The 25,573-nt window shown below is 45.0% G+C and overlaps 1 protein-coding gene across 4 annotated transcripts in view; it reads left to right on the top strand.

Moving 5' to 3' along the window:
* Positions 1–25,573, top strand: part of LDLRAP1 (low density lipoprotein receptor adaptor protein 1) — a 113,506-nt gene that overhangs the window by 70,618 nt on the left and 17,315 nt on the right. For 3 of the 4 annotated variants that reach the window (XM_084815864.1, XM_084815866.1, XM_084815867.1), the window contains exons 4-7: positions 610–724; positions 11,859–11,931; positions 17,811–17,894; positions 25,417–25,547. In XM_084815864.1, coding sequence (XP_084671990.1) covers positions 610–724; positions 11,859–11,931; positions 17,811–17,894; positions 25,417–25,547 — 403 coding nt within the window. The remainder of the gene's footprint in view (positions 1–609; positions 725–11,858; positions 11,932–17,810; positions 17,895–25,416; positions 25,548–25,573) is intronic. The other variant, XM_084815865.1, reaches the window with a different exon arrangement.

Genomic DNA, 25,573 nt, shown 5'->3' with positions numbered 1-25,573 from the left:
ATTTAATAAAATAAAATAAATTAGTGCAGATATTAAACAATATAAAACACTAAGCAGAAACATCGGGCTGGAATATAGCTCTGCAATTAAGATTAATTGATATTCCATATTTGTCTGGTGGGTGGGGGCTGAACCCTTCCAATGGAACGTTTTGTTTAGAAAATGTAGAAACAAGCAGGACGTTTATGTGAACTACGAAAGCGTATTGGTATGTGGTTTGCCTCATTTTGCGCACCCAGAACTTCCTATGTTGGGGAAGAAACGGCTAGGTGCAAAGTGCATGCCATCAGACGTTCAGGTCTTTTTTCTTCTTCTTGGAGGGTAAGGCTATCAATGGTTACTAGTCATATGGTCAATGGCTATATGCTACCTCCAGAATCAGAGGGAGAATGTCTATGTATACCAGTTGCTGGAGAACATGAGTGGGAAGGTGTCATTGCACTCATGTCCTACTTGTGAACTTCCCATTGGAGCAGCTGATTGGCCACTGTGTGAACAGAATACTGACCTTGATGACCCTTGGTCTGATCCAGCATGGCTCTTCTTACGTTCTTTTATTAAAAAAAATTGTCTAGGTCCTTTATGTGCCATTTTTGCTAATGTTCACAGGATATCCTACTGCACAGCGGACAAAGTCCACGATAAGGTGTTTGCATACATCGCCCAGAGCCAACACAATGAGAACTTGGAGTGCCAGGCTTTCCTCTGCGGCAAACGGAAAATGGTGAGTATAAGACTCGTCTGATCTCACCTGATCTTGGAAGCTCAGCATGGTCAGCCCAGGTTAGTACTTGGATGGGAGACTGCCTGGGAATCAGGCTTCCTGCAGTGAGCAGGGCGTTGGACTCGATGGTCTTGTAGGCCCCTTCCAACCCTATGATTCTATAAGACGGAGGAGCCGTCATTCATGTGACGCGTACGGGGTGCAGGTTGAGCCAGGTATGGCCAGTGATGGGGGTTTTCCGGGAAAATGTTGAATTGCTAATTTGCAGAGGGTCGTTTGCAGCAGAACATTTTCAGTTTGCAGCAGAACATTTTCTGATACCCAAGAAAGTGATCTATTTTAGTATGTTTATTTTATTTGTAGTTAGTAAATCAAGCTAAAAGAGTACCCCGCATTAATTTTTTGTCCCAATACACCACAAGTATTTGATCTGAAATATTTGAGGAGGGAAAATTAAAGCACAGTTAATGTGATTTAAATGTTATGTAGACATTTTACTGGAATACTTGTAAAAATTTAAAGTAAGTAGCATAGCTGGCTGGGGAATGCTGGGAATTGTAGGACTTTTCTGTCTCAATATGCATAGAATTGCGCCCTTACACTGTTTAAATTTAAGGAAAAAAACAAAGGTGCTGAAAACTGTTGACACACTAATTACTTACAGCAACCCAAAGAGCTGTACAAGATTTGCTGACAACCTCTCATCTGTTTCAACAGAGTTCAACTCTCTTCTACTAAAGCTGTTGGGGCACCTTCTGTGTCACTGTCACTACTTATTAGTTTCTTTTCACACGGAGATATATATGAATTTCAGTGACATATTCTCTCACATTCTTATTAGGGATAATCACCTGAAAAGCATTAATCACAACTTTGTAACCGCCACGCTTGCCTAATAATGTATTTGCAGTTGGCATCCTTCCATCGATACTAGTGATTTATGAAATGGAAAATTTTCCACAAAAAAATACAGCTCTGGAAAAATTTACATTTTGGAAAACTTTCAGCCCTACTCTGCGTTCTTCAGTGACAAGGAGCGTGGTTATAGGGCCCTCTTCTGTCATCAAGCCTGGGCTTCTTCCCCCAACTGGGATTTTCACCTGGCCCCTCTTATTCTTGGTTATTGGCCATGCTATACAAATGTTTCTGTTCTAGAGGGCCTTTTGGTGTGTGTGTGTGTGTTTTATGTTTTATTATGTTCCTTTATTATGGTTCCTTACCTTGTACTGCTAAGATGAACCTTAAATCTATCACCCTCCAGTTCCCAGATCGCTGTGTTACATCACCACGCTGACTGAGTACACTCTAGCATTGAAAGCGCATGTAACCGCTACATGTGGAGAGGAGGAGTGGTGAAAAAAGGATGCGGAGTTAGAGCGTTCATCACGTTCTCATCGGCCTCCATGTGTAGAGCAGCAGAGGCTGTTGGCTCTGACGGCAGTGGGACGGTGAATCCTCTCCGGGTTTCAGTCAGAACCAGTCAGAACTCTAAAGGAGCAATCCAAGGTGCGAAGCTCCTTTAGAGTTCTGACTGGTCCTGACTGAAACTCGGAGCAAATTCACCACCCCACTGACATAAGAGCCACCAGGCTCCACTGGTGTAGAGGGAGACTGCCTGCTTCAAAGATCCTCCTCTATCCGTGAAGGCTCCTCGCAGGGTTTGGAACCCTGATTAGTGGCGGCCCTCTGCTGCAGGCAGCTGTCCTCTACATGTAGCGGGTGTGACTGGACTGGTGACAGAGATGGGGGTGGAGCTATCACATTGTCCCCCCTCCCCCTCCTCGTGTATAGAGGGCAGACGAGGTTCGAGTGCCTGAAGGGGTCTTCTACCATGGCAACAAAGGTGGGTTCCCGCACCCACGTGTGCTGAGAGAATACAGGCGGAGGAACTTCTCAGGGGAGAGTCAGTGAGAAGGAGATGTGCTTAACCCAGCCCAGACCTGCCAGTTGTCCACTTCAAGTGCCTGCCCCACTCTGCTGTCTCTCTGTCTGTCCCACAGCCGGAATTACTTCGTGTTTCAAAACCGCAATGGAGAAAAAGGATTGAAAACATTATGAGGGGAGCGTTTGTAGGCAGGGGACAGGTTAAATAGTCTCATCACACTTCCTGGTCCTTCCCTTCCTTCCTTCCTTCCTTCCTTCCTTCCTTCCTTCCTCCCCATCTCTCTCTCTCTCCCCCCCGCCTTTTTTCCTCCAAGGAACTCATGGCGGCGGACATAATCCTCCTCCTCCTCCATTTTGTCCTCACAACAACCACCCTGTGAGGTAGGTTGGGCTGAGAGTCTGTGACTGGCCCAAAGTCACCCAGTGAGCTTCCATGGCCAAGTGGGGACTAGAACCCGGCTCTCCTGACTCCCAGTCCAGCATTCTAGCCACTACACCACACTGGCTCTCTTTCTTAAAATGTCCCCACCACCACTTTTTCCTTATGGAGAAAATCTTCTGAATCAGTGCTTCTCGCCTCAGTGTCATTTTCCAAATGTCCTTGAAGACTTTTGTTCCAGAAAGTCTTCTCTCTCTCTCCCTCCCTGACAGGCAAAAATGTGTGAATGCTAATCTGACATTACAGAAGTATGAGGAGAGGATGGTATAATATCTTGGGGGCGTGGACCCTGAATATACGTCTAGTTTTCCCGTCTCTGGCATATAATTACTCTATATTTTTAGTGCCTGGGCAATTCACACCAGTATCTGGGTCTATTAAACTTGATTTGAATGTGACAGCTGAAATTGTAAACAGCTGTGCAGAGTTTCATACTTAATTACCATATTTAAGGAGAGGGGTTTTTTTGTTTTGTTTTTTACCCGTCATTTTTTTTTTAAGTGTTTTGCTCTTCCTCCAAAGATGCAAATGGCTCAGACTTTCAAAGGAGATCGCCTTCTCTTTCATGTCAAATTGACACAGAGACAAGTTTGGGCTAAATTTTGAAGTAGCTGCTCCCCTCAGCCAAATGGTAAAAGAGAAGATAATTCCAGGCTGTTGGTGAGCTCCAACTGAATACCGTTCCTATGTACAGGCAACTGAATATTTTTGTGGGTTAGTAGTTTCTGTGAACTTCTGAAAGACAAAACCAGTGGGCAGTATCCACCCACTGCCACTCCTCTTAGCCCATTTATGTAGCTCTGGTTTAAGGGACTCTGATGTAAGGGGCAATCCCATTAGCTGGTGCAACAGGATTGCTCAGAAAACCTGTTGGGCTAGCATATGCGATCTGCCATAAGGCTCCTTGCACCAGAGTTATATCAACTGCGTAAGTGGGGCAGTAGTGTTGGATAATGCCCTCTCTCTCTCTTTATATATGTATTAAAGAGAACTCCTGTCTTGGGGAAATTATATTTCTCACAGTATGGGTCGTATCCAGTATTAGTCTAGCTTAAATCCAATTCATTTCAATGGATCAACCCTAAATAGGATTAACTTTGGATACAACTCAGGGAGAGCAATCCTATGGCTCGTAGACAGAGTCTAGGGGATCATAGGATACATCAGATTCCTGGATCCGAGGTCAGAGCACTCTGACCTCGGACCCAGGAGACCAAGCTCCCCTCCCCCTTGTAGCCAGCATGGAGAGAACTGCGCCAGCTGCCTCTCCAAGGTCACAAAGATGACCTTGGAGAGGAGGGAAAGGGGGCGGTTCTGTAGGCAGGGAGGGGAAAACTCCCACCTAGCTAAAATGCAGAGCTGGGGGAGTGTGGAGGTGAAGGTCACCTCCGCTGCTTCTCCCGCTCTGCACTGGCTGGCTGTAAGCCTCCGAGTTCAGAGGCTAACGGCCATACCCATAGGATTGTGCCCTTAGTGTTTTCTTTCACATACGCACACCTCCCAACATTTTATGGAGGATGGGGACATTTGCATTTATTTTAAAAAGCATACTTCTTAAACTATGGGCATTTCTAAAGCAGGGGTGGGCAGAAGGTAAAATGGGAATCTGCCGGTAGATCTTTGGGTTATTTGCAGAAGATCAGCAAGGGTTTCCAACTCCCGATTCTTTAACAGTAGCAACAACAAAATGCCTTTTCCCACCTAAATTAGGCTGCTGAAATGAAGAAAGCTAGGGGTAACCAGCAGTGGACTTCTGCCTGAAAGTACTGGGAGCTCCATTCAGTTCTCCTACGGGAAACAAATTCCTCTGTTCAGAGGTACCCTACTCTTTAATTCTGAGCCTATGTCTTTTGCAGTTGTCTCCAGCTGGTGGGCCTGGGGGTTCTAGTAAAAAACCAAGTCGATCTGACGATCCTAAAGTCTGCCCACCCTAGGGGATAGTAACCCTTAGGTTACACAACAGGCAACAGTGCACCTGAAGCAGGGTTTGGTTCTCTCATCATTGAGGATTTCCCCCCCAAAGCAGGATTGGTTGGATTTCTGCCTGTCACATAGCTATTGAAGGCACAAGAACCTGTCAGCAAAAAGAAAAAGATGGCAAGCCTGTGTAGGGCTTTATTATCCCAAATGGCATGCTTCATTGTTTCGCATTTGATTTTGAGTTTGTGGGTACTGATCTTGATTTAGCGTGTTCCTCCTTTTTGTTTGTTTGATATGTCACTGATTGTGTGTGTGTGTGTGTGTGTGAGAGAGAGAGAGAGAGAGGCAGAGGCAGAGGCAGAGGGACAGATTTTATTTCAGAATTGTAGAGTGTGGAACTGATTTTTGTGAAGTCTGTACTAATCAGCAACTGGCAGCTCCAGCACCAGATTCTGCCCTGGCCCTGCCCTAGAGGCATATAGAGGGAATAGCTACTGCAGTAGTAGGGCTTGCTAGGAGGCCATCTTGTAGGGGTGAATGAGGGCAGTTGTTCCATATTCCCCCAGTTCCAACTCAATGCCTCCATAGCCATGCGGCAAAAAATTCAGTTCAGGTGGTGAGTTCTGTGAAGAAGCTCCCAAGTGCCCTGCAAGGCAGGCCAGCCTGCAGCGCTTCTCCTTTCTTGTTGCCACCAAGATTTGTTGCTCTAACTTTTGAGTGAGAGGACCTTCAAAGTAGGTGGGTTTTTACTTGGGAGGGGGTAACTATTGGCTGACTCCCCACTGGGCGAGTTCAGCCTGTTTACCCTTTGATTCCCTTTGCTCCTTCATGCTACACAGTTTACCAGTCTGGCACACAGGGAAATAGCCCTTGAGTGCTCAGAAGTATACAGTCAGTTCCCATATTCGAAATTAAGAAGCTTTATTCATATTTAAGATAAGGGATGATGAGGGAGAAAGCAAGTAGGTAGTATCTAAAAGAACTAAAACAGTGTGCTTTCTAAATAGCTATTACTAGACAGTTTTAAAAAGAGATTTCAGAACCTGTGTGCAAGATGCAGTGTTCACCCAAGACATTTCAGGATGACAAATTTCATAGGAAAAAGCCCCATTGTTTTATCCCAGTAGGATCAGGAGGGGGTTGGCAGGGGGAAGAGAATCCTCCAATCAGAAATGGCAGGGCAGCTCAATATGCTTGATAAGTAGGCACACCTGGGGAGATAGCCCATTAATGCTTTGCTACAACCCAGGAAGGCAGGCAGGCATAAGAGATGTTAACCGGTGAAGATTCTGTATTTACTCCTGGTAGGCAGGACCCACGGGGAGTGAGGGTGAGCAAAATTCCAGCCAGGACAGGAAAAAGCTAGATTATTAGACCAGAAATAGCTTCTTCTTTCTTTAAGGAGGTCAGCATTTTGATCTCAGTCCTTCTCTTACAGGTAGTACAGATTAGATATGGATGAAAAATTAGTTCAGTTGAGATTTTCATATGAACATCCTGAGCTAATAAGTAAGCCAAGACAGAGTCAGTTGTGTACCAAAATCCACAATTTTCTGAACTTGTCAATGCAGTTTGTCTCAGGAAGGGGCGGGGGGGGCAGGGAATGCAGACAGAAATTAGTGCATATTAGCCTTAACAGTTAAGAGATCTTGAGTATTCATTTGCTTTTATAAAGCAATGGTTCCAGCAGATTCTAGTGAAAAGAAAAACAGTAGACCCTGAAAACTTGCAGTCAGCTCATTGCTGTTGGTGAAGAGCATGGGAGTTGAGCAGGGCCTCTGAGTGACTTCATGACTGTGTTTATTGCTGGCCTTGCCTGTCCAGTCCGCCGTTGATCTGGCTGTCTTGGCTTTTGAGGCAGACGCCTTGCTGTGGGAGATAATGCAGCATAATGCAGCAGGGAGCTAGTGCAGCATAGTAGTTAAGTAATAAGAGCGATGAAACCGGTTGTTTATAGTTTTAATTATGTTAATTTAACCTGTAGACCAGTTAATGAAAAAAATTAAAATGCATAAGCTTGTGTAAAAAGTCATGGAAGAAACAGGATGCTTTATCGAGACGAGCAAAACCCTAGCTTAATTTTGTATTTTCAAAAATATAAATATTCGCAATTCTAAAAATAGAAAAAGTATATACAATCAATCTGTGTGTGTGTGTGTGTATGCACAGAGAAAAAGGAAAATAAACATGGGACTCAATTCCCTATCAAATTACTACATGCTAGACCAAAGACTCTGATCTTGGAGGCTTCCAAAAATTCTATGCCCTGCTGGGCTGCTGCCAGCAGGGCAGAAGGAGCAACAGGGGCAATTTTTGCCCCTCCTCCGTCCTTTATAGTGTTTTCCACTAGACAGGCCTCTGAGCCCATCTAGTGGAGTTGCACTGCTGGGGGAAGGGCCAAAGGCTGGGAGGTTGTTGGATCTGGTGGATCTATGGCTGCTCTCCTCCCTGCCCACTGGCACACCCCCATGCTTCCCTTTCCCAGCAGCTGGGAGGGGAGCGTGGGAGGGGGAATCCACATTTGGATCTCACCCTCTGCAGTCAGAGCTCTGTCTCTGGCAGCGGAAGAGGGGATCCGGAGCATCCTGTAGCACCCCCAGACATGGGCGGTGGGGGGGGGGGGAGGCATAGGACTGCTCTGTTTGTTATATTCTATATTTAACCACAAACTGCCCTTTGATTTTAAAGAAATGCAAATGAAGAGTGTATATATTATTTTCATACAAATTATTCCAGTAATTAATAAATACATTTTTCTGCAAAGCTATTTGTGTTTTTTCTCTTCTTTTTTTTTGTCGTAACTTACTTTATTTGGCAGGCAGTTGCCCCTAGACAATATTTCTGAAGCAAGATGCATATTTTATTTATTTTCACGTATGCTCTAGCAGACATCGTCTTAGAAGAGGCATTCTGTTCTGTGGGAGGGTGAAGCCAAAATGCCGCTTTTGGGATGGTGCTTTCCATCTGTGTTTTCTATAAGCACTTGTATTAAAAAATGTGTGTGTGTGTGCGCGCACGTGCGTGCATGCACGCATTTCTGTGTGTGTGTGTGTGTGTGTGTGTGTATAATTATTTTATTTATATCCTACCTTTCTCAGCATGGAACTCGGCTTCAGCAAGGTAGGTGCCTCATGTGCCTTCACACCATGCCTTGGGACATGGTTATATTACTATTTTAAACTGCTGCCTGGTTAAATTGGAGGAACTTTTTAGTCTATTTTTTAATTGATTGACCTACCCAAATAATTGATTAAATGTTGCAACTCTAATTATTATTTTTGCAAACCTGTGTTTACTTTTTTATGGAAAGGAAGAAAAAAAAAAAGATAAAGGCTTACCCCCCCCCAATTAAAAGAGGGAGGTTATTTCAATGACAGAATGTTGCATTTTATTATTCATATACTGCAAGGCCCATAGGTCAAATCCAGCCCATCTGGGGTACCAATTCAGCCCTCTGGGGTTCCCCGGATGGCAAAAGGGGCGGGCCCAAAAATTCCAGTGTATTTATGCTTAGAGCGTTTACATTTATTAACTAAGCCTTAGGAGAGGCATTTCAACCTTTCTCATGCAAAAGTCAGGAAACCACCCAATGGTTGGGGGAAAGGTGGTGGGCCCAGGGGAAAGTATGTTACAGGAGAGGGGGGCATGGCCCTCTGGGGGCTTCAGGTTCGCCACCCCTGGTTTAGCATGTCAGCCCAACCTGGGGTCCTGGCGTGTTGCTCCCAAACAAGCCAGGATTTGTAAGCCAAAAACAAACCCTGGTTTATGATCCAGGGTGTGACTGTCAGACACCTGGCAGACCCCATAACATGACTGATGAGCAGTTTTTGTCTTGGCGGGTCACAAGTCAGGAAGGCCTTAGGTAAAGCTTCTCTCTAAATATCTTCCTAAACTCAGTCTTTCGTTGCTGCCAGGGCATCTCTGTGCAAAACCCCCTTTTGCTTTTTAGACAGCTTTTATTCAAGAACCCTGATTTTTCATTTCAAGGGTAGGGCTGCAAAATCCTTTGAAATGGCCAACAATGGTGACCTGGTTAATTTGTAGGGTGGCTGTGTGTCCTCTTTTAGAGAGGACTGCCCTCTATTTGAAGGCATCCTCTGTTGGAAGGGCTGCCCAGCCCATGTCCAGTTTAAAGATAAAGGAGCATCAGAACGGTTGCCCATCCTGGACAGCCAACTGAATAGGCAGGCACACAGTTGTTCACCTGATGAGTTGGCCTGTATTTCTGTTTAAGTTCTAATAAGTACTGGTGTAAAGCCCGTGGCGACATGGGCATTAGTAGTCTGAGTATTTATTTATTTATTTCATATCCAGATCAAACTTTGCTCTGCCAAAATGTAGCCACCGCCACAGCTTTGTCATTAGCTTTGTCATTAGCTTGCTGCAGATTGTCAACAGTACAAGACTCCGGCAGTAATCGACACACCATCAGATGTGCTGAGTCTTGGATTTCTCCACATTTACATAATGTATTGTCGTCAGCCAGCAGCCCCCACTTAAATAAATTCGTCTTACACCTTGGTACCCCTTTTTGTTCAGTCGTTAAGTCGTGTCCGACTCTTCGTGACCCCATGGACCGTAGCACGCCAGGCCTTCCTGTCCTCCGCTCTCTCTCGAGCGTGCACAAGTTCATATTCATTGCATTGGTGATGCTATCTAGCCATCTCATCCTCTGCTGTCCCCTTCTCCTTTTGCCTTCAATCTTTCCCAGCATCAGGGTCTTTTCCAGAGAGTTTTCTCTTCGCATTAGGTGGCCAAAATATTTGAGCTTCAGCTTCAGTATCTGTCCTTCCAGTGAGCACTCAGGGTTGATTTCCTTTAGGATTGACTGATTTGACCTCCTTGCAGTCCAGGGGACTCATAAGAGTCTTCTCCAGCACCACAGTTCAAAAGCATCGATTCTTCGGCGCTCAGCCTTCCTTATAGTCCAGCTCTCACAGCCATACGTTGCTACTGGAAAACCATAGCTTTGATTAGACGGACCTTTGTCGGCAAGGTGATGTCCCTGCTTCTTACTATGCTGTCTAGGTTTGCCATAGCTTTCCTCCCAAGGAGCAAGTGTCTTTTAATTTCATGGCTACAGTCACCGTCTGCGGTGATCTTGGAGCCCAAGAAAATAAAATCTGTCACTGCTTCCATTTCTTCTCTTTCTATGTGCCAGGAAGTGATGGGGCCAGATGCCATGATCTTACCCTCATCCTTTTCATTGTCCTCCAAACTATATAAGGGAGAGTATTTCCAGCGGCCATTTATTCCTTTGTTAAATTACTCAAGTCGGTAATCTCATTCCTCCATTTACTTATTCGATTCTGTTCTTTGCTCCCCTCTAGGATATTAGTTCCAATCTGAGTATGATTGGAGGGAAATATGTTTTGCCATTTCCCTTGCAACTGGAACAATGTTCAGGGAGCATTTCCTGCTTTCCCTCCCTCTTCCTGTCTCAACTTTCCAATTATGTCCCGCATCAGCTTCCCTTCAATGAGCACCCCAATAATACAAACTCTTCCCATTACATTAAAGCAAGAACCACCTCCTGCCATAGCAGGCAGGGTCTTCCAACCCACCTTGCTCCCTCTTGTTCACCCACACAATTAGCCTCCCTCCTTCCAATAAGAATCCCTTCCCATTATATGGAAGCATAGACAGATCCACCCCTTCTCTGTTGTAGGGAAAGGAGGTGTTCCAAGCCCCCACACAAGAAGCCCTACCCCCACCTGAAAAACAAAGTGTGAGACTGGGGGGCGGGGGGAGAAGAAGAATCACTGTCTTTCTCTCACCTGCCCTGAGCCAGAGCCATCCAATATGGTGCCGGTCTTGCATCCTGCCCCTTCGCCCTGCCCACTACCCACCCACACACACACACGCACACAAATACAGAAGCCCCGCCCATGTACAGGGCATCATGGGAAGAGCAGCAGCGGCCCCTCCCTCCTTGCTCTTTGATTTGTCCCATTCAAAATAATACAATTGGGGGGGGCATGGCCATTGCCCCTAGCAGCCACCCCAAGACCTAGCAGAGCCCAAAGAAGCCTGCCTGTGAAGTAAAATGAATAAAAACAAACCCAAACAGAAACATAAAAAAGGAAAGCGAGAGGATACAGGTAAGGTTGAAAACATATGATGTCAGATCAGGTGCTGTTTGGCGCGTTTTTTTTAAAAAGATCGTTAAGCATTTCTTTAAGTTTCAGGTTGAAAACACGTGATGTCAGATCAGGTGCTGTTTGGCACAGAGCAAAGAAACATACTGTTTTGCTATTAAATCTCAAGCTTTGAACTTGGTTTAAGTTTCAAAATTTTCTGCACATCTACACTAGTCAAGCTTCATTTTTTTTAAAAAATGAGCAAAAACGGTCTGGTAGATCTCTAGCAAGAGGCGTTAACACTAACGTATTCATATATAGATTTCTAAACTTGCATCTTTCTCTATATAAATTAGCACATGCCAATTTATGTCCCTTTTCTGTGGTGATGCATTTCCTCCTTTTTGGCTATTTCATAAGTGACCACCCTATTAATTGGACTCTAAGAAGGCTCATGATGGAGTGTTCAGATGATTGCTTTATTATGGGCTTGTTCAGTATGGCTGTCAACCTTACCCCTGCCCCCAAAAGTAATTGCAGATTGAATATCAGCCCCCCAGGTGATGGTGTGAGTTTACCCAGGGAATGCCGTAACTGCCTCTCTCTGTATCTGTAGCAGAGACTGCCAGCATCAATACTGAATTAAGTCTTGAACAGTGTGGGACTTGTAGTGCTGTAAAATGAGGAATGAGTTCCTGGTTTAACATCTCTTAGCTGAGCAGAACCTCCAAATGATTTAAATCTACATGAGGAACTATCTATTAATGTGCTGCCATAATCGCTGTTGTATCTTCCTCTTATTTTTTCCTAGGCTCAAGCCGTCACCCTCACAGTTGCTCAGGCGTTCAAGGTAGCATTTGAATTTTGGCAGGCGTCCAAGGAAGGTGAGTATATGAAATTCACTTGTTCTTCTCTCACTGCCTTCTTGGTATATCCAGGTAATGTGGATTGTGTTTTCCCTTTCCTTCTTGTTGTTTGACTTTTTCTCCCTGGAAACAAAATATTCATTTATTTATTTAATGGAAGGTACGGTGAATGAAATTCTGATTGCTTTGCTCATCTAACCATGGGTCCCTCATAATTCTGACAGCAGGCTGCGGAGCTGCTTTGTGATTAAATGCCCTGCAACTCCTCCAACCAACCTGTGCCCCTGCCCCCTTCTCCCCTTCAAACACTTCATTTGTGTTTAAAGCTCAGGATTTCATTTTTGTTGGCAGCATGCACAGACATAGATGCATGTGGACCCATGCCATGCTCCCAAATAAAAAAATCGATTAATGAAAAGATGGCGTCTTTAGCAGCTACAGAGCACCAAAATGGTGGACTACAGCCTATTGCGGGGTGTGTGTGTGAGGGAGAGAAAATGGCCCCTGGACCTCCTGCAGTTGCCCACCCCTGACATAGACTGTACAATTAATTGAATGCGGGACTCCTACCAAAATGGCAGCCTCATGTGGCATTCTCCCTCTCTCATACGATAACATATAGAAAAATGTTATCCTCTGTCATCATCACGCTCTGCATTTCTTTCCAGTGGGAGCTAGCAATGCGAGCTGTGGGGAGGGGGTTCAGGGAAACGAACTGTATGACATCGGGACATGAGTTGAGTTTTACCTATGCATTATGGGGGGGGGGGAGAACTGCACATGGGGCTGCCATTTTTGGCAGCAGCTCTGTGTATATCATAGCATGTAGTGCACATCTGGGCAGATAGTCCTGATCCAGGATATTTGGGGCCATGGATGTCAAAGCACATCCGGCCTTACAGTGCTTGATAGCACCATCCTGGGGGAATTTGTCTGAAGTCCCTTCCCCTCCCTTCTGATCGTGTGCCAAGCTTGAAGGTCTCATGTCTGCCTCCTCCATTTCTCTTCTATCCTAACCATCTCTCATGTTCTCTTAAATTACACCGAAGGTTATTCTTCCTGGCTTCCTTTGTATGCCTAAAATGGCTTCCCAGATCATCGATTCCACCCTTAAAATAAAAAATAATTTTTAATAAATAAAATAAATATGTGGTGCCACTTCTCTCTTCCCTTCTCAGAAATCCTTTACCCCCTTGTAAATCCTTTGACTTAATCCCCAAGATCTCATCCCCAACAGAAACAAAAGCTCAAGACAGATGTACCTCCTTCCAAGAGCAAGTCATTTTTTCTTTCTGGCATGACACCTTCACTCCTCTGCTGATACGTGTGCCTGGCTCTGACTCCAGTATGTCTGTGTATGTGCGTGTGTGCGCGCGCGCATGTGTGTTTGTATGCACGCGTGCACACACACATGCTTCAGGCAGGCTTTCGGATAAATGTAACCTATTTTGTTTCCCTCTGTTGACCACTATGTTTAGCCATTTAAACATTTATTCTGTGCTGATTTTGAACTCAGGGTGGTGGTAGGGCGGAGTGGCTTCTTGGTTAATAGAAGGGCCAGATAATCAGCACCCTGCACAGTCAGATGGGGAGGTGACCTTGTGATTGTCATATGGGCCAGCCAATCAGCACCCTACACAGTCATATGGGGAGGTGACCTTGTGATTCTCATACGGGCCAGCCAATCAGCGCCCTGCACAGTCATATGGGGAGGTGACCTTTTCATTGTCATATGGGCAGACCTGTCCTTGAAACAGGAGGAACCAGTTGGTTTTGGGTTCAGCAATTCTGAAATGCCTACATCTGTCCTTAAAGGGCTGAGTGCAAATTTCCCCTAAGCTCACCCCCTCAAGAGTCTATCTGTCTATATCTGTCTCTGCCCTAAGTGTCTGTAAATATATTGACTCACGTTTATCCTCTCTGCCTTCCCGTTTCTCTGTTATTGTCACCTTTATAGGGCCAGCAGCTTTTCCCCTGGCCCTGCTCCTATACTTTCTCACATAGAAGCCTAACATGCAGAAATGTAACAAGTTCCCCTTCTTCCACTGCTTATCTTCCTGCCAGGAAAACTGCACCTGCTAACTTTGTGAGGCTGCCGTCAAAGGTCATTTCGTGTGCAGGGCCAGTAAAAAAAGTTAGTTACATGACACCTCTGCCTCCTTTCCCTTCTGCTGAAATCCAAGGTGTAAAGCCCACATTTATTTTATTTATTTTTATTTATTGTTATAAGTATTTTTAATACCGCCCTTCAATCACATTCTCTGGGTGGTTTACAAAAAGAATAAAATGATTAAAATGTAAACACAAACAATAAAATAAGCTGAAAGTCGCAAAATAATAAAAGCGATGTAAAGCAATCAGCAGGATTAAAACTGCATCAAAAAAGCTTGGGAAAATAAAAAAGGTCTTTGCCTAGCACCGAAAGGACAATAAGGTAGGCAGCAGGCAAATCTCTCTAGGAAGAGGATTCAACAACTAGGATGCCATCGCCAAGCAGGTCCTGTCTCTGGTAGCCACCTGCCTCAACTCAGATGGCACTGACACCCCCAGGAGACCTTCCATTTAAGATCTTAAGTATGTTCAGAGACAGGCAGTCCTTCAAGTACCCTGGTCCGAAGCCATGACGGGCTTTAAAAATCAAAACCAGCACTTTGAACTGGGCCTGGAAATAGACTGGGAGGCAGTGCAGTTGACAATATGATCGCTTTATGATATGACCGTACAGCAATGTAAAATGGAGAGGAGGAGGATCATGTATGCCACCTTGGGCAAAAAAAGGCAGGATATAAATGTAATAATAATATGATTGTACAGCAGTATGATCATTTTGGTCTGGGGCTGCCTTTTTCTTTGCTTTGCTTCTGGAACTTTGTAAAACACCTGCGTATATTGATAGCATCATATCAATATATGAACATAGGAAGCTGCCCAATTGCATTGGCCCATTTGTCCATCCAGCCCGGTACTGCTCGCTCGCCAGGGCCTCTTCTTCAACCGTGCCACCTGAGGCCTTTTTAACGCAGGTGTGGGCAACTTGTGGCCTTCCAGATGTTTTGGCCTACAATTCCCTTGATCTCCCACCATTGGCTATGCTGGCTAGGCCTGATGGGGGTTGTAGGCCAAAACATCTGGAGGGCCACAAGTTGCCCACCCCTGTTTTAACGGGGCATGTGGGGATTTGACCTTCTGCATGCCAAGTGCATGCTTGGCCACTGAGCCACAGTCCACAATGGGAAATAGGTTTCCATGGGAGATAGTTTCGCAGTCCCCTCTCTCCAGAAAAAGCATGTGGGCAGCATGTGGGCAGTTGCCTGGCGTCCACCCATGCTCTTTGGATAGCCCAGAAGGAGTAAGGTGAGTGGTTGCTAGGCAACCACCCATGTGCTTCCTGCAGTTCCCATCCGTCTTCATCATCACAACGCGCGCGCGCACACACACACACACACACACGTTCCCTCCATTGAGAAAATGCTTTAGGCTAGGCCTTCTGGTTGTGGCCAGCTGTGTGGTGCCAGTGGAGGGTATGTTGACAGTGTGAGACCATCTGTCTTTTTTGTCAGTGGTGGCCTGCTTACCGCAGCTGCAGGGAGATCAGCAGCACTCCAGACAGACAGTAAGCTTGATTGGATGGTCTTTCCAAGTCTTGGGGTTATGCCAGTACGAAAGGCCCTCTCCGTTTGCCGCACATGTTCAGCAGTTGGCAGTGGTGAAAGGTTGATTAGAGAGAGAGTTTTGTCTGGAAATCCTTCCCCCGCTCCCGTGCTTTCCCTCCCACGTCTCCGTTCCTGAGATAGCGGCACCTGATCTGTGTATGTCCCAGGAAATCCAGGCCTCCAACATACGTGTTCCAAAGGGTATCGCCTTCTGCCAGAATTTTTTTTACAACAGCCTCACCCTCGTACGACACTCTCTGTTACTCAGCGTGCTTTTGGTCGCTGAGGTGCAGCCATTAGTGTCTGGGAGATGGGTATTGATTGGTTTTTAATTTATTGTAACTGTGTTGTAGTTTATATGCTGTTTAGCCACCACAGGGAGGCCTGTTTCCTGTATCTGAAAGCCAGTTTAAAATTTTTTTAAAAAGCAATGTCGTGGCTCAAGCCCTTGGGATAGGGCAGTCAAGACACAACATGAAGGAGCACAAGGTGCTAGATTCCAGTTCGCTGTCTTAGGGAGGCTTCATATATTACATTAAAAACAATAACAAACATGTGCTGGTCCATGAAGGGGAAAACAAATCCAAGATTGGCAGTATCTTCATTAGGACCAATCGAAATTCCACCAAAATGTGCAAGCTTTTGAGTTCTGGAGAACTGGGAAACTTGCACATTTTTGTGCCGTGTGGATTGGTCCTGATAAAATAATACCCAGAACAGGCAGTGTAGTTCCTGCAGGAGCCGATGCGCCCCTGGATATCTTTCTTAGTGCCCACCAGCTTTCCCTACCCTCTCCCACTTATTTTTTAAAAAATTAATATATTTTCTTACTGATAGTTGGTATTGCTGTGAAATAGGATTCTGTTTGAGCTGAAAATTGTGGGTTTGGAAGAGTTGTTTTGTGTGTTGGGGCTCATAACTCACCTCTGCCTTGTACTCAGTCTTTTGTGCGAGTGACTTGTCCTTTGCCAGGCCTCCCATGGCAGCCATTCTGTGGTGGTGCCCAGGACAGCTTCTCAAATTGCCAAATGTGCCCTTGGGCCCAAAAAGGTTGCCCAGACCTGGTGTAGTCCAACTGTAGACCATATATTGCTCTGTGAATGTTGATTTCCATTCAAGAAAGGGCGTGGATCTGGTACAATTGAAGTTCGTTGTTGTTTTTCATGCTGGGAGACCCGGTGGTTGTTCTTCCTGTTCAGGCCCAGCATGGCTGTGATGATATCCTTGGGTGGCCCTTACTGATGACTGTCCTGGGCCCCTCTTTTTAAAAATTCTCAGCAGTGGTCAGCTGGGGTGCTGCCATTTTAATTTCCCACAGTGCCCCCAATGTAGTGTTGCTCTGTGTGATTGTGGGAAATGTTAATGGCGGCCTGCCGTTTTAATTTCCCACAGTGCTTTGCAACGATGCTATGACAGAGGCATTATCAGGAATGAAAATGGTGGCTGCCTGGTGCCAATCAGAGGACCAGATTCACTGGGTGAACCCACCACAGGAGGGGCACGGGCACAGGAGGATCCCACCAGAGGGTGTTATGCTGAGGATCCCCCTCATGCCTGGAACAAAGTCCTGTACCTCTTGATTGCCTGCTAGATATGCTTGTGGAAGGAATCACATCTCAAACGTCCCTCCCTGTATGTCCTTTTTTATATGGCAGGGTTGGAGACTGTGTGGCCCTCCAGATGTTGTCGAACTGCAACTCCCATCAGCCCTAGGCATAGCGAAGGAGAATGTGAGTTGCAGTCTTCCAACATCTGAAGGGCCAGACATTCTCCGTCTCTCCATATGGGACTGAGTAGAATGCAGCACCCCGGCTGTGGAATGAGCTCCCTAGAGAGGTTAGCCTACGTTTTGCAGCGCCAGGTGAAGACCTTTTTGTTTTGTTTTTTCAGGAATTCAGCATTTTAACATTCTAGTCTTTTAGCTCTGCTGTTTTAAATTTGTTACCATGGTTTAAATCTCTGCATTGCTGCTAGGTTTTATGCAGGTTGTACTTTTATATTGTCATTTTAATGCTTTTATATTTTATATTGTTTTTATGCTGTAGTTGTGGTTTTAATTGTTGTGAACTGCCCAGAGAGCTTCGGCTATTAGGCAGTTTAGAAAATAAATAATAAACAAACAAACAAAATGTTGCAAAACACGGAAGCAGCGTTGTGCCTTGTTAGTTAAAATTAGCATTTAAAAGTTTGCCACAAGCATACAAGCTAAAGGGCTCTTCATTTGTTTTTGTTTTCCCATCCTAGAGAAGGAGAAGCAGGAGAAGGCCATCTTGGAAGGAGAGAGCGTCAGCAGTCCAAGCTCAGATAGCTCAGCCTCCCCAAAAGGATGTAAGTGACCAAGGAAACAAATGCTGTTCGTAGAATTACCGCTCCCACATGCATTACTAATGTCACTTCGAGCAACGGGACTGATGATGTGCTATCACTGTTAGGGAGATGGTACCAGGGAGAGGGAGGGACAGGGACCAGTTAGAGCAGGCATGTTCTTTTCCCGCCATACAGTGTCCTTGGTAGTTCTTGCAACTAAGAACTAGTGCCCGAGTTTGCTTTTTTATTTATTTTATTTATTTACAATATTTATATACCGTTCCACATCAGAAGATTTCAGAGCAGTGAACAACAAAGGTAAAAGAATAAAACACCAGGTTAAAAGAGTTAAAACAATTTTTAAAAGACAAATTCCAATAAGGTCGAATTTAATAAACCGCAGCTGGTCATGCAAGGAAGGCCCCTCGAAATAACAGTGTCTTCAGGAGGCGCCAGAAGGAACACAACGTTGGCGCCTGTCTGACCTCCAGAGGCAGGAAATTCACAGGAAGGGGGCCACCACACTGAAGGCTCTTTTCCTGGTGAACTCCAGCTGGGCCATGGTTCCATGTGGAACCGCCAGGGACATGCCCTCTGATGACCTCAGCAACTAGGCAGGTTGGTTTTGTCTTTCTCCCTCCCAATCCCTTTTCCTTTTGTGTTGTGTCTTTAGATTACTGACTTTGGCAAGCCACTTTGGGAGCTTTTATTTTGGCTGAGAGTGACATAAGAATCCCTTAGATAAAGAAAACTAGCCCAGTATTGTCCACTGCAACTGGCAACAGCTGTCCAATGTCGCAGGGTCAGACATCTTTCCCAGCCCTTTCTTCCTGAGCAATTCTTCTCCCAGGTCTCGAATAAAGGTTTTCCCCACCCCTGCTGCCCGAGACACTTTACGCCAGGGGTGTAGAACCTTGGGCTAAATCTGGCGCACCTGGGTTCTGAATCCAGCCCTCCGGGGTTTTCCAAATGGCCCCACTTCCTTCCCTCCCCCACAATCACTGATCATTTTGTGGTTTCCTAGCTTTTGTGCAGTTCTTTTCCCCATTCTAAAAGGTTGAAATGCCTCTTCTAAGGCTGAGGTACTGGCAGTAAGAACTGTAAGCTAAAACATGCTGGTATTTCGGTCCCACCCCTTTTTGCCTTTAGCCCCACCCACCACTGGAATGCAGCCCCCGAGAGCTTCTTCAGAATTGAGTTTGGTCCTCGGACTGAAAGAGGTTCTGCACCCCTGCTTGAAGTGGGCATGCCAGGGATTGCACGTGTGGTCCTAGGTATGCAAGGCATATCCTCTACCACTGAGCTAAGGACCTTCCCCCATCTTTAAATGTTTGAGACACCCCCACACCAGCACACACGCATAAAAAAATCAGTGCTAAGTCCTGGGAATCAACCTGTGAGTGAAAGGGAGGTCCTCAGTTTGGCTAAGTCCTAATACAAATGCAGCAAATAAATAACAGTTAAATCCTGGTGGGAAATCTTAGCAGCCTGCGTGTGTGAGCTAAGTATGCAGAAGTTCCAGTATTCCTTGTCCCTCTGTGAAAGCAGACTATACTATGTAAAATTGAAGAATTGCTTCCAGGTTTGCAGCAACTCATCCAGGTCACAGAATTTGGCATTTCTGGGTGGAGAATTTGGAAATGTTTCAGTCTTTAGAAGCCCAGCTGACCCCTAAAGTGAGGTCCTAGTTACTTTCGTGGTAGTGCAGGCAAGTGTCTGGGGAAACTGAAATAATTTGTGCACTCTTCTTTAAAATGAAACGAGTGAGACCTGTTCAGGATTCCAGCAACTCCATTTCATTTCCCTCCCCACTTGTCTGCTCCCCCCACCCCCCAACATTCAGCATTCTGTTGGAACTGCATACACTCTGTACTGTTTTGGAGTTCCCTCCCTTCATTTTTTTTTTTTTCTAACTATGTTTGTACTTCTGCATACCCTGGGATTCCCCCCAACATCGCTGAAAACTCCTTCTTGTGCGTGGTTGGCACCATTTTGGCTACGTAAGGAAAGGCACTCACAGCGTGGACACTGGAAACAGAAGGAATGATATTTTGTGTCTTTCTGATCTTGTCTGTTTGGGTACAAATCCCCCTAAGGAACTCCCATTGCACACCCCCATAAACACACTGCACAAGCATCACAGAAACAAAACAGGGAGGGAGCTGTGCTCTTGGTTATCTGTGGTCTCGAATAACTGAAATCCTTTCCTTCCCAGAGATGCTGAGATTAAGGTGCATGTCATGTCTACAGATGACATTGACCCCTGATTGAAACCCATCAAGGACTTAACAGCCCTTTTGACCTCTGTGGCTCTGTTATCATGAATCTTCTGTGCCTCTTATTCCTCAGCGGGGAGGAAGGGAAGGGGGCAGCCCTCCACATTCCTGCAACTAGCTTTCTGAAAAGCGCTTGGAGGAACCCATTAAAACTCTTAACCGCCTGGATTGTGCCGCTTGTAAAATGGGGTTATGCCTTCCGGGTATTGTTTTTAAGCTATATCCTCCTTTGCAACTGTCTCATGGCAAAGGCTATCTCTTAAAGCTGGGGGGGGGGGGTGCAAATAGCCTTAAAAGACCTGTGAGGGGGTGGGGTGGGGTGATTGGGGTAGGGGAGGGAGGTGGAGCAAAGAGGACCATCTGTCTTCTTCCCAAGCAGGCCAGTGAGATACTGCAAAGTGGCACCGAGGAAGTAATCTATAACTGGGACTTCCATCCAAATTGGCTGCGTTGTATTGATCTGTGTGTGTGTTGGATAGGAAAGAAATCCACTTTTAACGGCTGCTCCATCCTAAAATGCATCTCAGGGTAGCACAGATATAAATCGACGAAATGGTGGGTGATGAAGAGCTGGATAACATTCTGTGGTCAGAATCCTTAAATCTGACCTCTGCTTTGGCTTTATCCAATATTTTAGAGCAGCCTTTTCCAACCTGATGGCTGCCAGCTGTGTTGGACTGTAACTCCTGTCATCCCCTTTCATCTTCCTATCATGGCCATGCTGGCTAGGAGTGATGGGAGTTGGAGTCCAATACAGCTGGAGAGTGCCAGCTTGGGGAAGACTGTTTTAGAGTATGAAATTCTTCTGGGGCTTTTACAAAAATGGATAGGTTGATTAAACAGGTGTGGATATTTCCAAGACCTCTATATAGGTGTCTTCTGGAGGTGCTGAAAGAAAGGATGTAGCTCCTCTGTATGCTTTGCGTGCAGAAGGTCCCAGGTTCAACCCCTGGCATCTCTAGGTAGAGCCGGGAAAGACCCTTACCTGAGCTCTTAGACAGCTGCTAGATGGTATGTTTTGACTCAGTAGGTATGTTTTCAGTGTTCCTGTATATCTTAAGTGTAAAGAACTTGCATCTTAATAATTGCAATCTTCCACTCATTAGACGCTAATGGATAGAGGAATCTACCACTTCAATATTTTCCTTTTTATTCCCTATTACAGTAACACACCATAATCAAAGTAGCCTCAGAAAAGTAAACCCTTAACTCTGCTGATTAAAATTTTCCCATGCTGGCTAGTCATCAGAGGCTTTAGTTGACCACACTACCAATTAAACCAACTAAGGCTGCAGCCCTTTCTACATGTATTTTTTATTTTATTTTTATTATATTACATTTCTATGCTGCACAACAGCTGAGGCTCCCTGGGTAGTTCACAACAATTAAAACCATAAAATACAACATGATAAAACATAATATGAAACTTAAAAGTTTAAAAGTAGCAAGTAAAACCAAAGTAAAATCCAACAGCAGTTAGAAAGGAAAGGAACAGCAGGGAAAGACTGGGTGAAAAGGTGTGTTTTTAGGAGGCCCTTGAAAGATGCCACATTTTCTGCTTCCCAAACTGCATGGGGGAGGGTTTTCCAGGGGTGGGTGCCACTACAGAGAAGGCCCGCTGTCGGGGTTCTTCATAGCGACATTCCTTTCATTTGGGAATGACCAGCAAGGCCTATGAGAGCCAGTGTGGTATAGTAGTTAGGGAAGACCTGGGTTCAAATTCTCCCTCACCTGTGATTTCACTCTCTCTCTCTGCCTAGCTTAATTCAGTGGGTTGTTGTGTCCATAAAATGGGGGTGCGTGGGTGGGGAGCACCTTATTCTGAGCTCTTTAGAGGAAGGACAAGATTAAAATTTAATAACTAAATGAGATATTTGGGAGTAACGTTGTTGAAATCAGTGGGACTTGCTTCCAAATAAACATGGATAGAGTTGTTTTGTAGAGCTTTTGGCTACTGGTAATTTTTTTTGCAGGGGTGTGTGTGTCTGAATGTAAATAATGGGTTGGATCCAGACTTAGTCATACTTGGAGTACATCCATTGAAATCAATGGGACTTAAGTTGTTATGACACGTAGTTGGTCATGACTAACTTGTCCCATTAATTTCAGTGGGTTTGTGCTATATATGACCAAGTCTGGATCCAACCTTGTGTATATGTGTGTGATATATAGATATATAGATATATTTTAAACCATTTTTATGCTCCCTTCAACACATCAGATTTCAGGGCTGTGTACAGCGGAAAACAGATTATATACATACATACATACATAAAATTACCCCACCTCTGTAAAGCATATGCATTACTCCAGGCAGTTTAAAGTGATTTAAAATCACACAATCAGAACCAATTAGTAATATCAAATGAAACACAAGGAAGGTGGGCACAGCAGCTAAAATACAATCTTCAAAGAAAACACAGGCATAGTATGCTAAATCCAGCCTGTGTCAGCAATAGCCTCTTAAGACATTGAAATTTTTTTTCAGCGTTTCCTCTATCTGTGCAATGATTATCTACCAGCAGAGTGTGCATGTTGGATGTTGACATTTCTGTGTCCCTAAAAATGCCACATCCATCATTTTCGACATGTGGGAGAGGCCCATGTTCCTAAGCAGAGTACCAAAATACTGTGTGGTTCTCCAGCAAAAATGGTGATCAGCAACAGATAACAAATTAACGCCATATCTGTTTGCATACACGGGAGGAAAGTTTGTCTACAAAATCTTCTACTTTTCTGTGCTGCAAACTTGCCTCCAGAAGCTCCCAGCTTCCTTGTGTTGCTGAGGATTTCTACAATTCAAATATATGCTTATTTGAAGAAAGAAAGAAAAGTAGGGCATATTGAGATTTGAATGCAAAAGATGTGTTTTCCTAAAATGACATGGAGGAATTTTTATTCATCACAAAAACGTCACCATCTTAAATTGAAGCAGTGTGGACTGCAATGCAAGTCTGCATTGTGCAGTGTGGACTGCAATGCAATGTTGGGCTCGGGGTATGGAGTATAATGCAGAGGTGCGGTGCCCCAAGCTCATGGACCAAATACAGCCTGTCTGGGGTCCCAGTCCCTCGACCACCAACCGTTCGGTGGTTTCCTGGCTTTTGTGCAGTTTTTTTCCCATTCTAAAAGGCTGAAGTGCTTCTCCTAAAGCTTAGTTACTGGCAGTACGAGCTCCAAGCTAAAATATGCTAGAATTTTTTGGCCCTGCCCCCATTCTCCCCCCCCCCCATACTGCAGCCCCTGAGAGGATCCCCAAAATTGAATTCAGCCTTCTGGCTGAAAGATGTTCAACATCCCTGGTACAAAAGGATCAGTTGCAGCTGCCTTGCAGCAGGGGACAATGTCTTGTGGCTGGAAGAAGTCAATAAATATAGTGCCACAGCCCACTAGGCCATGGTTTTAATAACAATGCGTCCTAGAATATGTGAAGTAGTAATAACTCCGATTGTGTGCTGGGGTTCCATTCATTCATTCCATTCATTCATTCATTGTGTGCTGGGGTTCCCTCTCCCCGCTGACAAAACACTGCCTGTCCCCTTCAAAACACACACGATTTGGATGAGCAGCTTAAGAAAGCCTGGCATCTAAGCAGGTATCTCCCAGCACTTCTTTGTAAATTAAGCATGGATCACACACTTTTCAACAAGTTATATATTTACTTACTAACTTACTTACAATATTTATATACCACTCCACATCAGAAGATTTTGGAGTGGTGAACAATAAAAGATAAAAGAATAAAACACCAGGTTAAAACAGTTAAAATATTCTAAAAAGACATTCCAATAAGGTCAAATTTAATAAACCGTGGCTGGTCAGGCAAGGAAGGCCTCTCAAAACAACAATGTCTTTAGGAGGCGCTGGAAGGAACACAACGTTGGCGCCTGCCTGACCTCCAAAAGCAGGGAGTTCCACAGGAAGGGGCCACCACACTGAAGGCTCAATGACTGATGTTTGTTTTTTAACCATTTTGCACATTGAGCTAATATATTGCTTGTCTGTGTTTTTGTTTTGTTGCATTTATACCTCGCCTTCCAGCTAAGATTGGTTCCCAAAGCTGCTTACAACAATTAAAATCCAACACATAAGTACCATATTGTTTGGGGTATGTTGGGGACGGAGGGGTCAGCAGCACGAGGTATGGCAGACTCTTCTGGCCCCTTGCAGGTGATGGACATAGTTCAGGTTTGAGGCTTGTCCTTCTGGGGATGCAGAAAGAATCATAGGGCAAGAGTAGTAGTTAATCTTATTCGTTGCCCATAAGCCATAACAACACTAAAATATCAATTAAAAAATACAATCCAAAACTGGTATTCAGATGTTGGTGTCAGGCAGGGATGTTGGAGAAATCCGCAGTGGAATCAAATGAGCTTGGATTTCTATGAATCCAACCCACAGATTCCACAGCAGACCAGCTTTTCCTCAGTCACACGGATTCCACAGACTTGTGAACTATTTTTTTTAACTTTCCAGAATGTTAACCAACTTAGTCATAGAAAAATACATGAAATAAAAAAATTCCAGCCAAAAATGTCCAATTCCCCCATAGGCTAAAGCATAAAAATGCACATGGGGAGGGGCACATTTTATGAGGGGATTTGCACATTGCGGGGGGGGGATTTGCACATTTTTGAAAAATTGGGGGGGAAATCCGATTCTATCAGTGACAACAGGACAAAAGGCACCTGACAGTCCGTGAAACACAGACGGAATGGGCTTTATAAAAACCATACATCCCTAATGTCAGCCCACAGACAAACCTCTTTCACTGACCCCTAGACTGTTGAAAAATATTAAAATAGCTCGCTACTGGTAACTTGGCAGGTGCAGTTGTGAGCCCCTGGCTTCACTCTTCTTGCCTTCCTGGGAACTGGTGAATCCAAGAGAATTTTACATTGAAGGTGGAGCTCTGTCCTGCATGCTCTAAACCAACCTTCCCCAACCTGTTACCCTCCAGATACGTTGGACTGCAACCCCTATCATTCCCAGCCAGCATAGCCATCAGTGGGGAAATGCCATGGCAGAGTGGTAGAGCACATCCTTTGCATGCAGAAGATCCCCATTTCAATTCCTGGCATTTCCAGGTTGGGCTAGGAAAGAATCCTGCCTGAAACCCTGGAGAGTCGCTGCCAGTCAGTGTAGATGGACCAAAGGTTTGACTGAGCATAAGGCAGCTTCCTATGTCCCTATGCTGCTTTAAATCTTTCCTCTCCTATATCTCATCTTCCTTAATTTCCTGCCTTTGCATTCCTGTCCACACACAGCAGTCACCACAGCAAACCTGCTAGACTTGGAGAACGTTGCCAAGACTCCTTGGACCGCAAACACCAAGTCTGTGCACTTAGACGGCACCATCTTCAGGCCGCGTTCATCAGAAAACAACAACGTTGTGTGGGTAAGTGTGGCAGGAGCATTCCACAG

Source organism: Heloderma suspectum, chromosome 10 (genome assembly GCF_057233095.1).
Source record: "Heloderma suspectum isolate Gila_16-S chromosome 10, 16-S_ref, whole genome shotgun sequence".
Taxonomy (NCBI): domain Eukaryota; kingdom Metazoa; phylum Chordata; class Lepidosauria; order Squamata; family Helodermatidae; genus Heloderma; species Heloderma suspectum.
The sequence above is the reverse complement of the archived record's forward strand: the minus strand, read 5'-3'. Positions and strand labels throughout refer to the sequence as shown.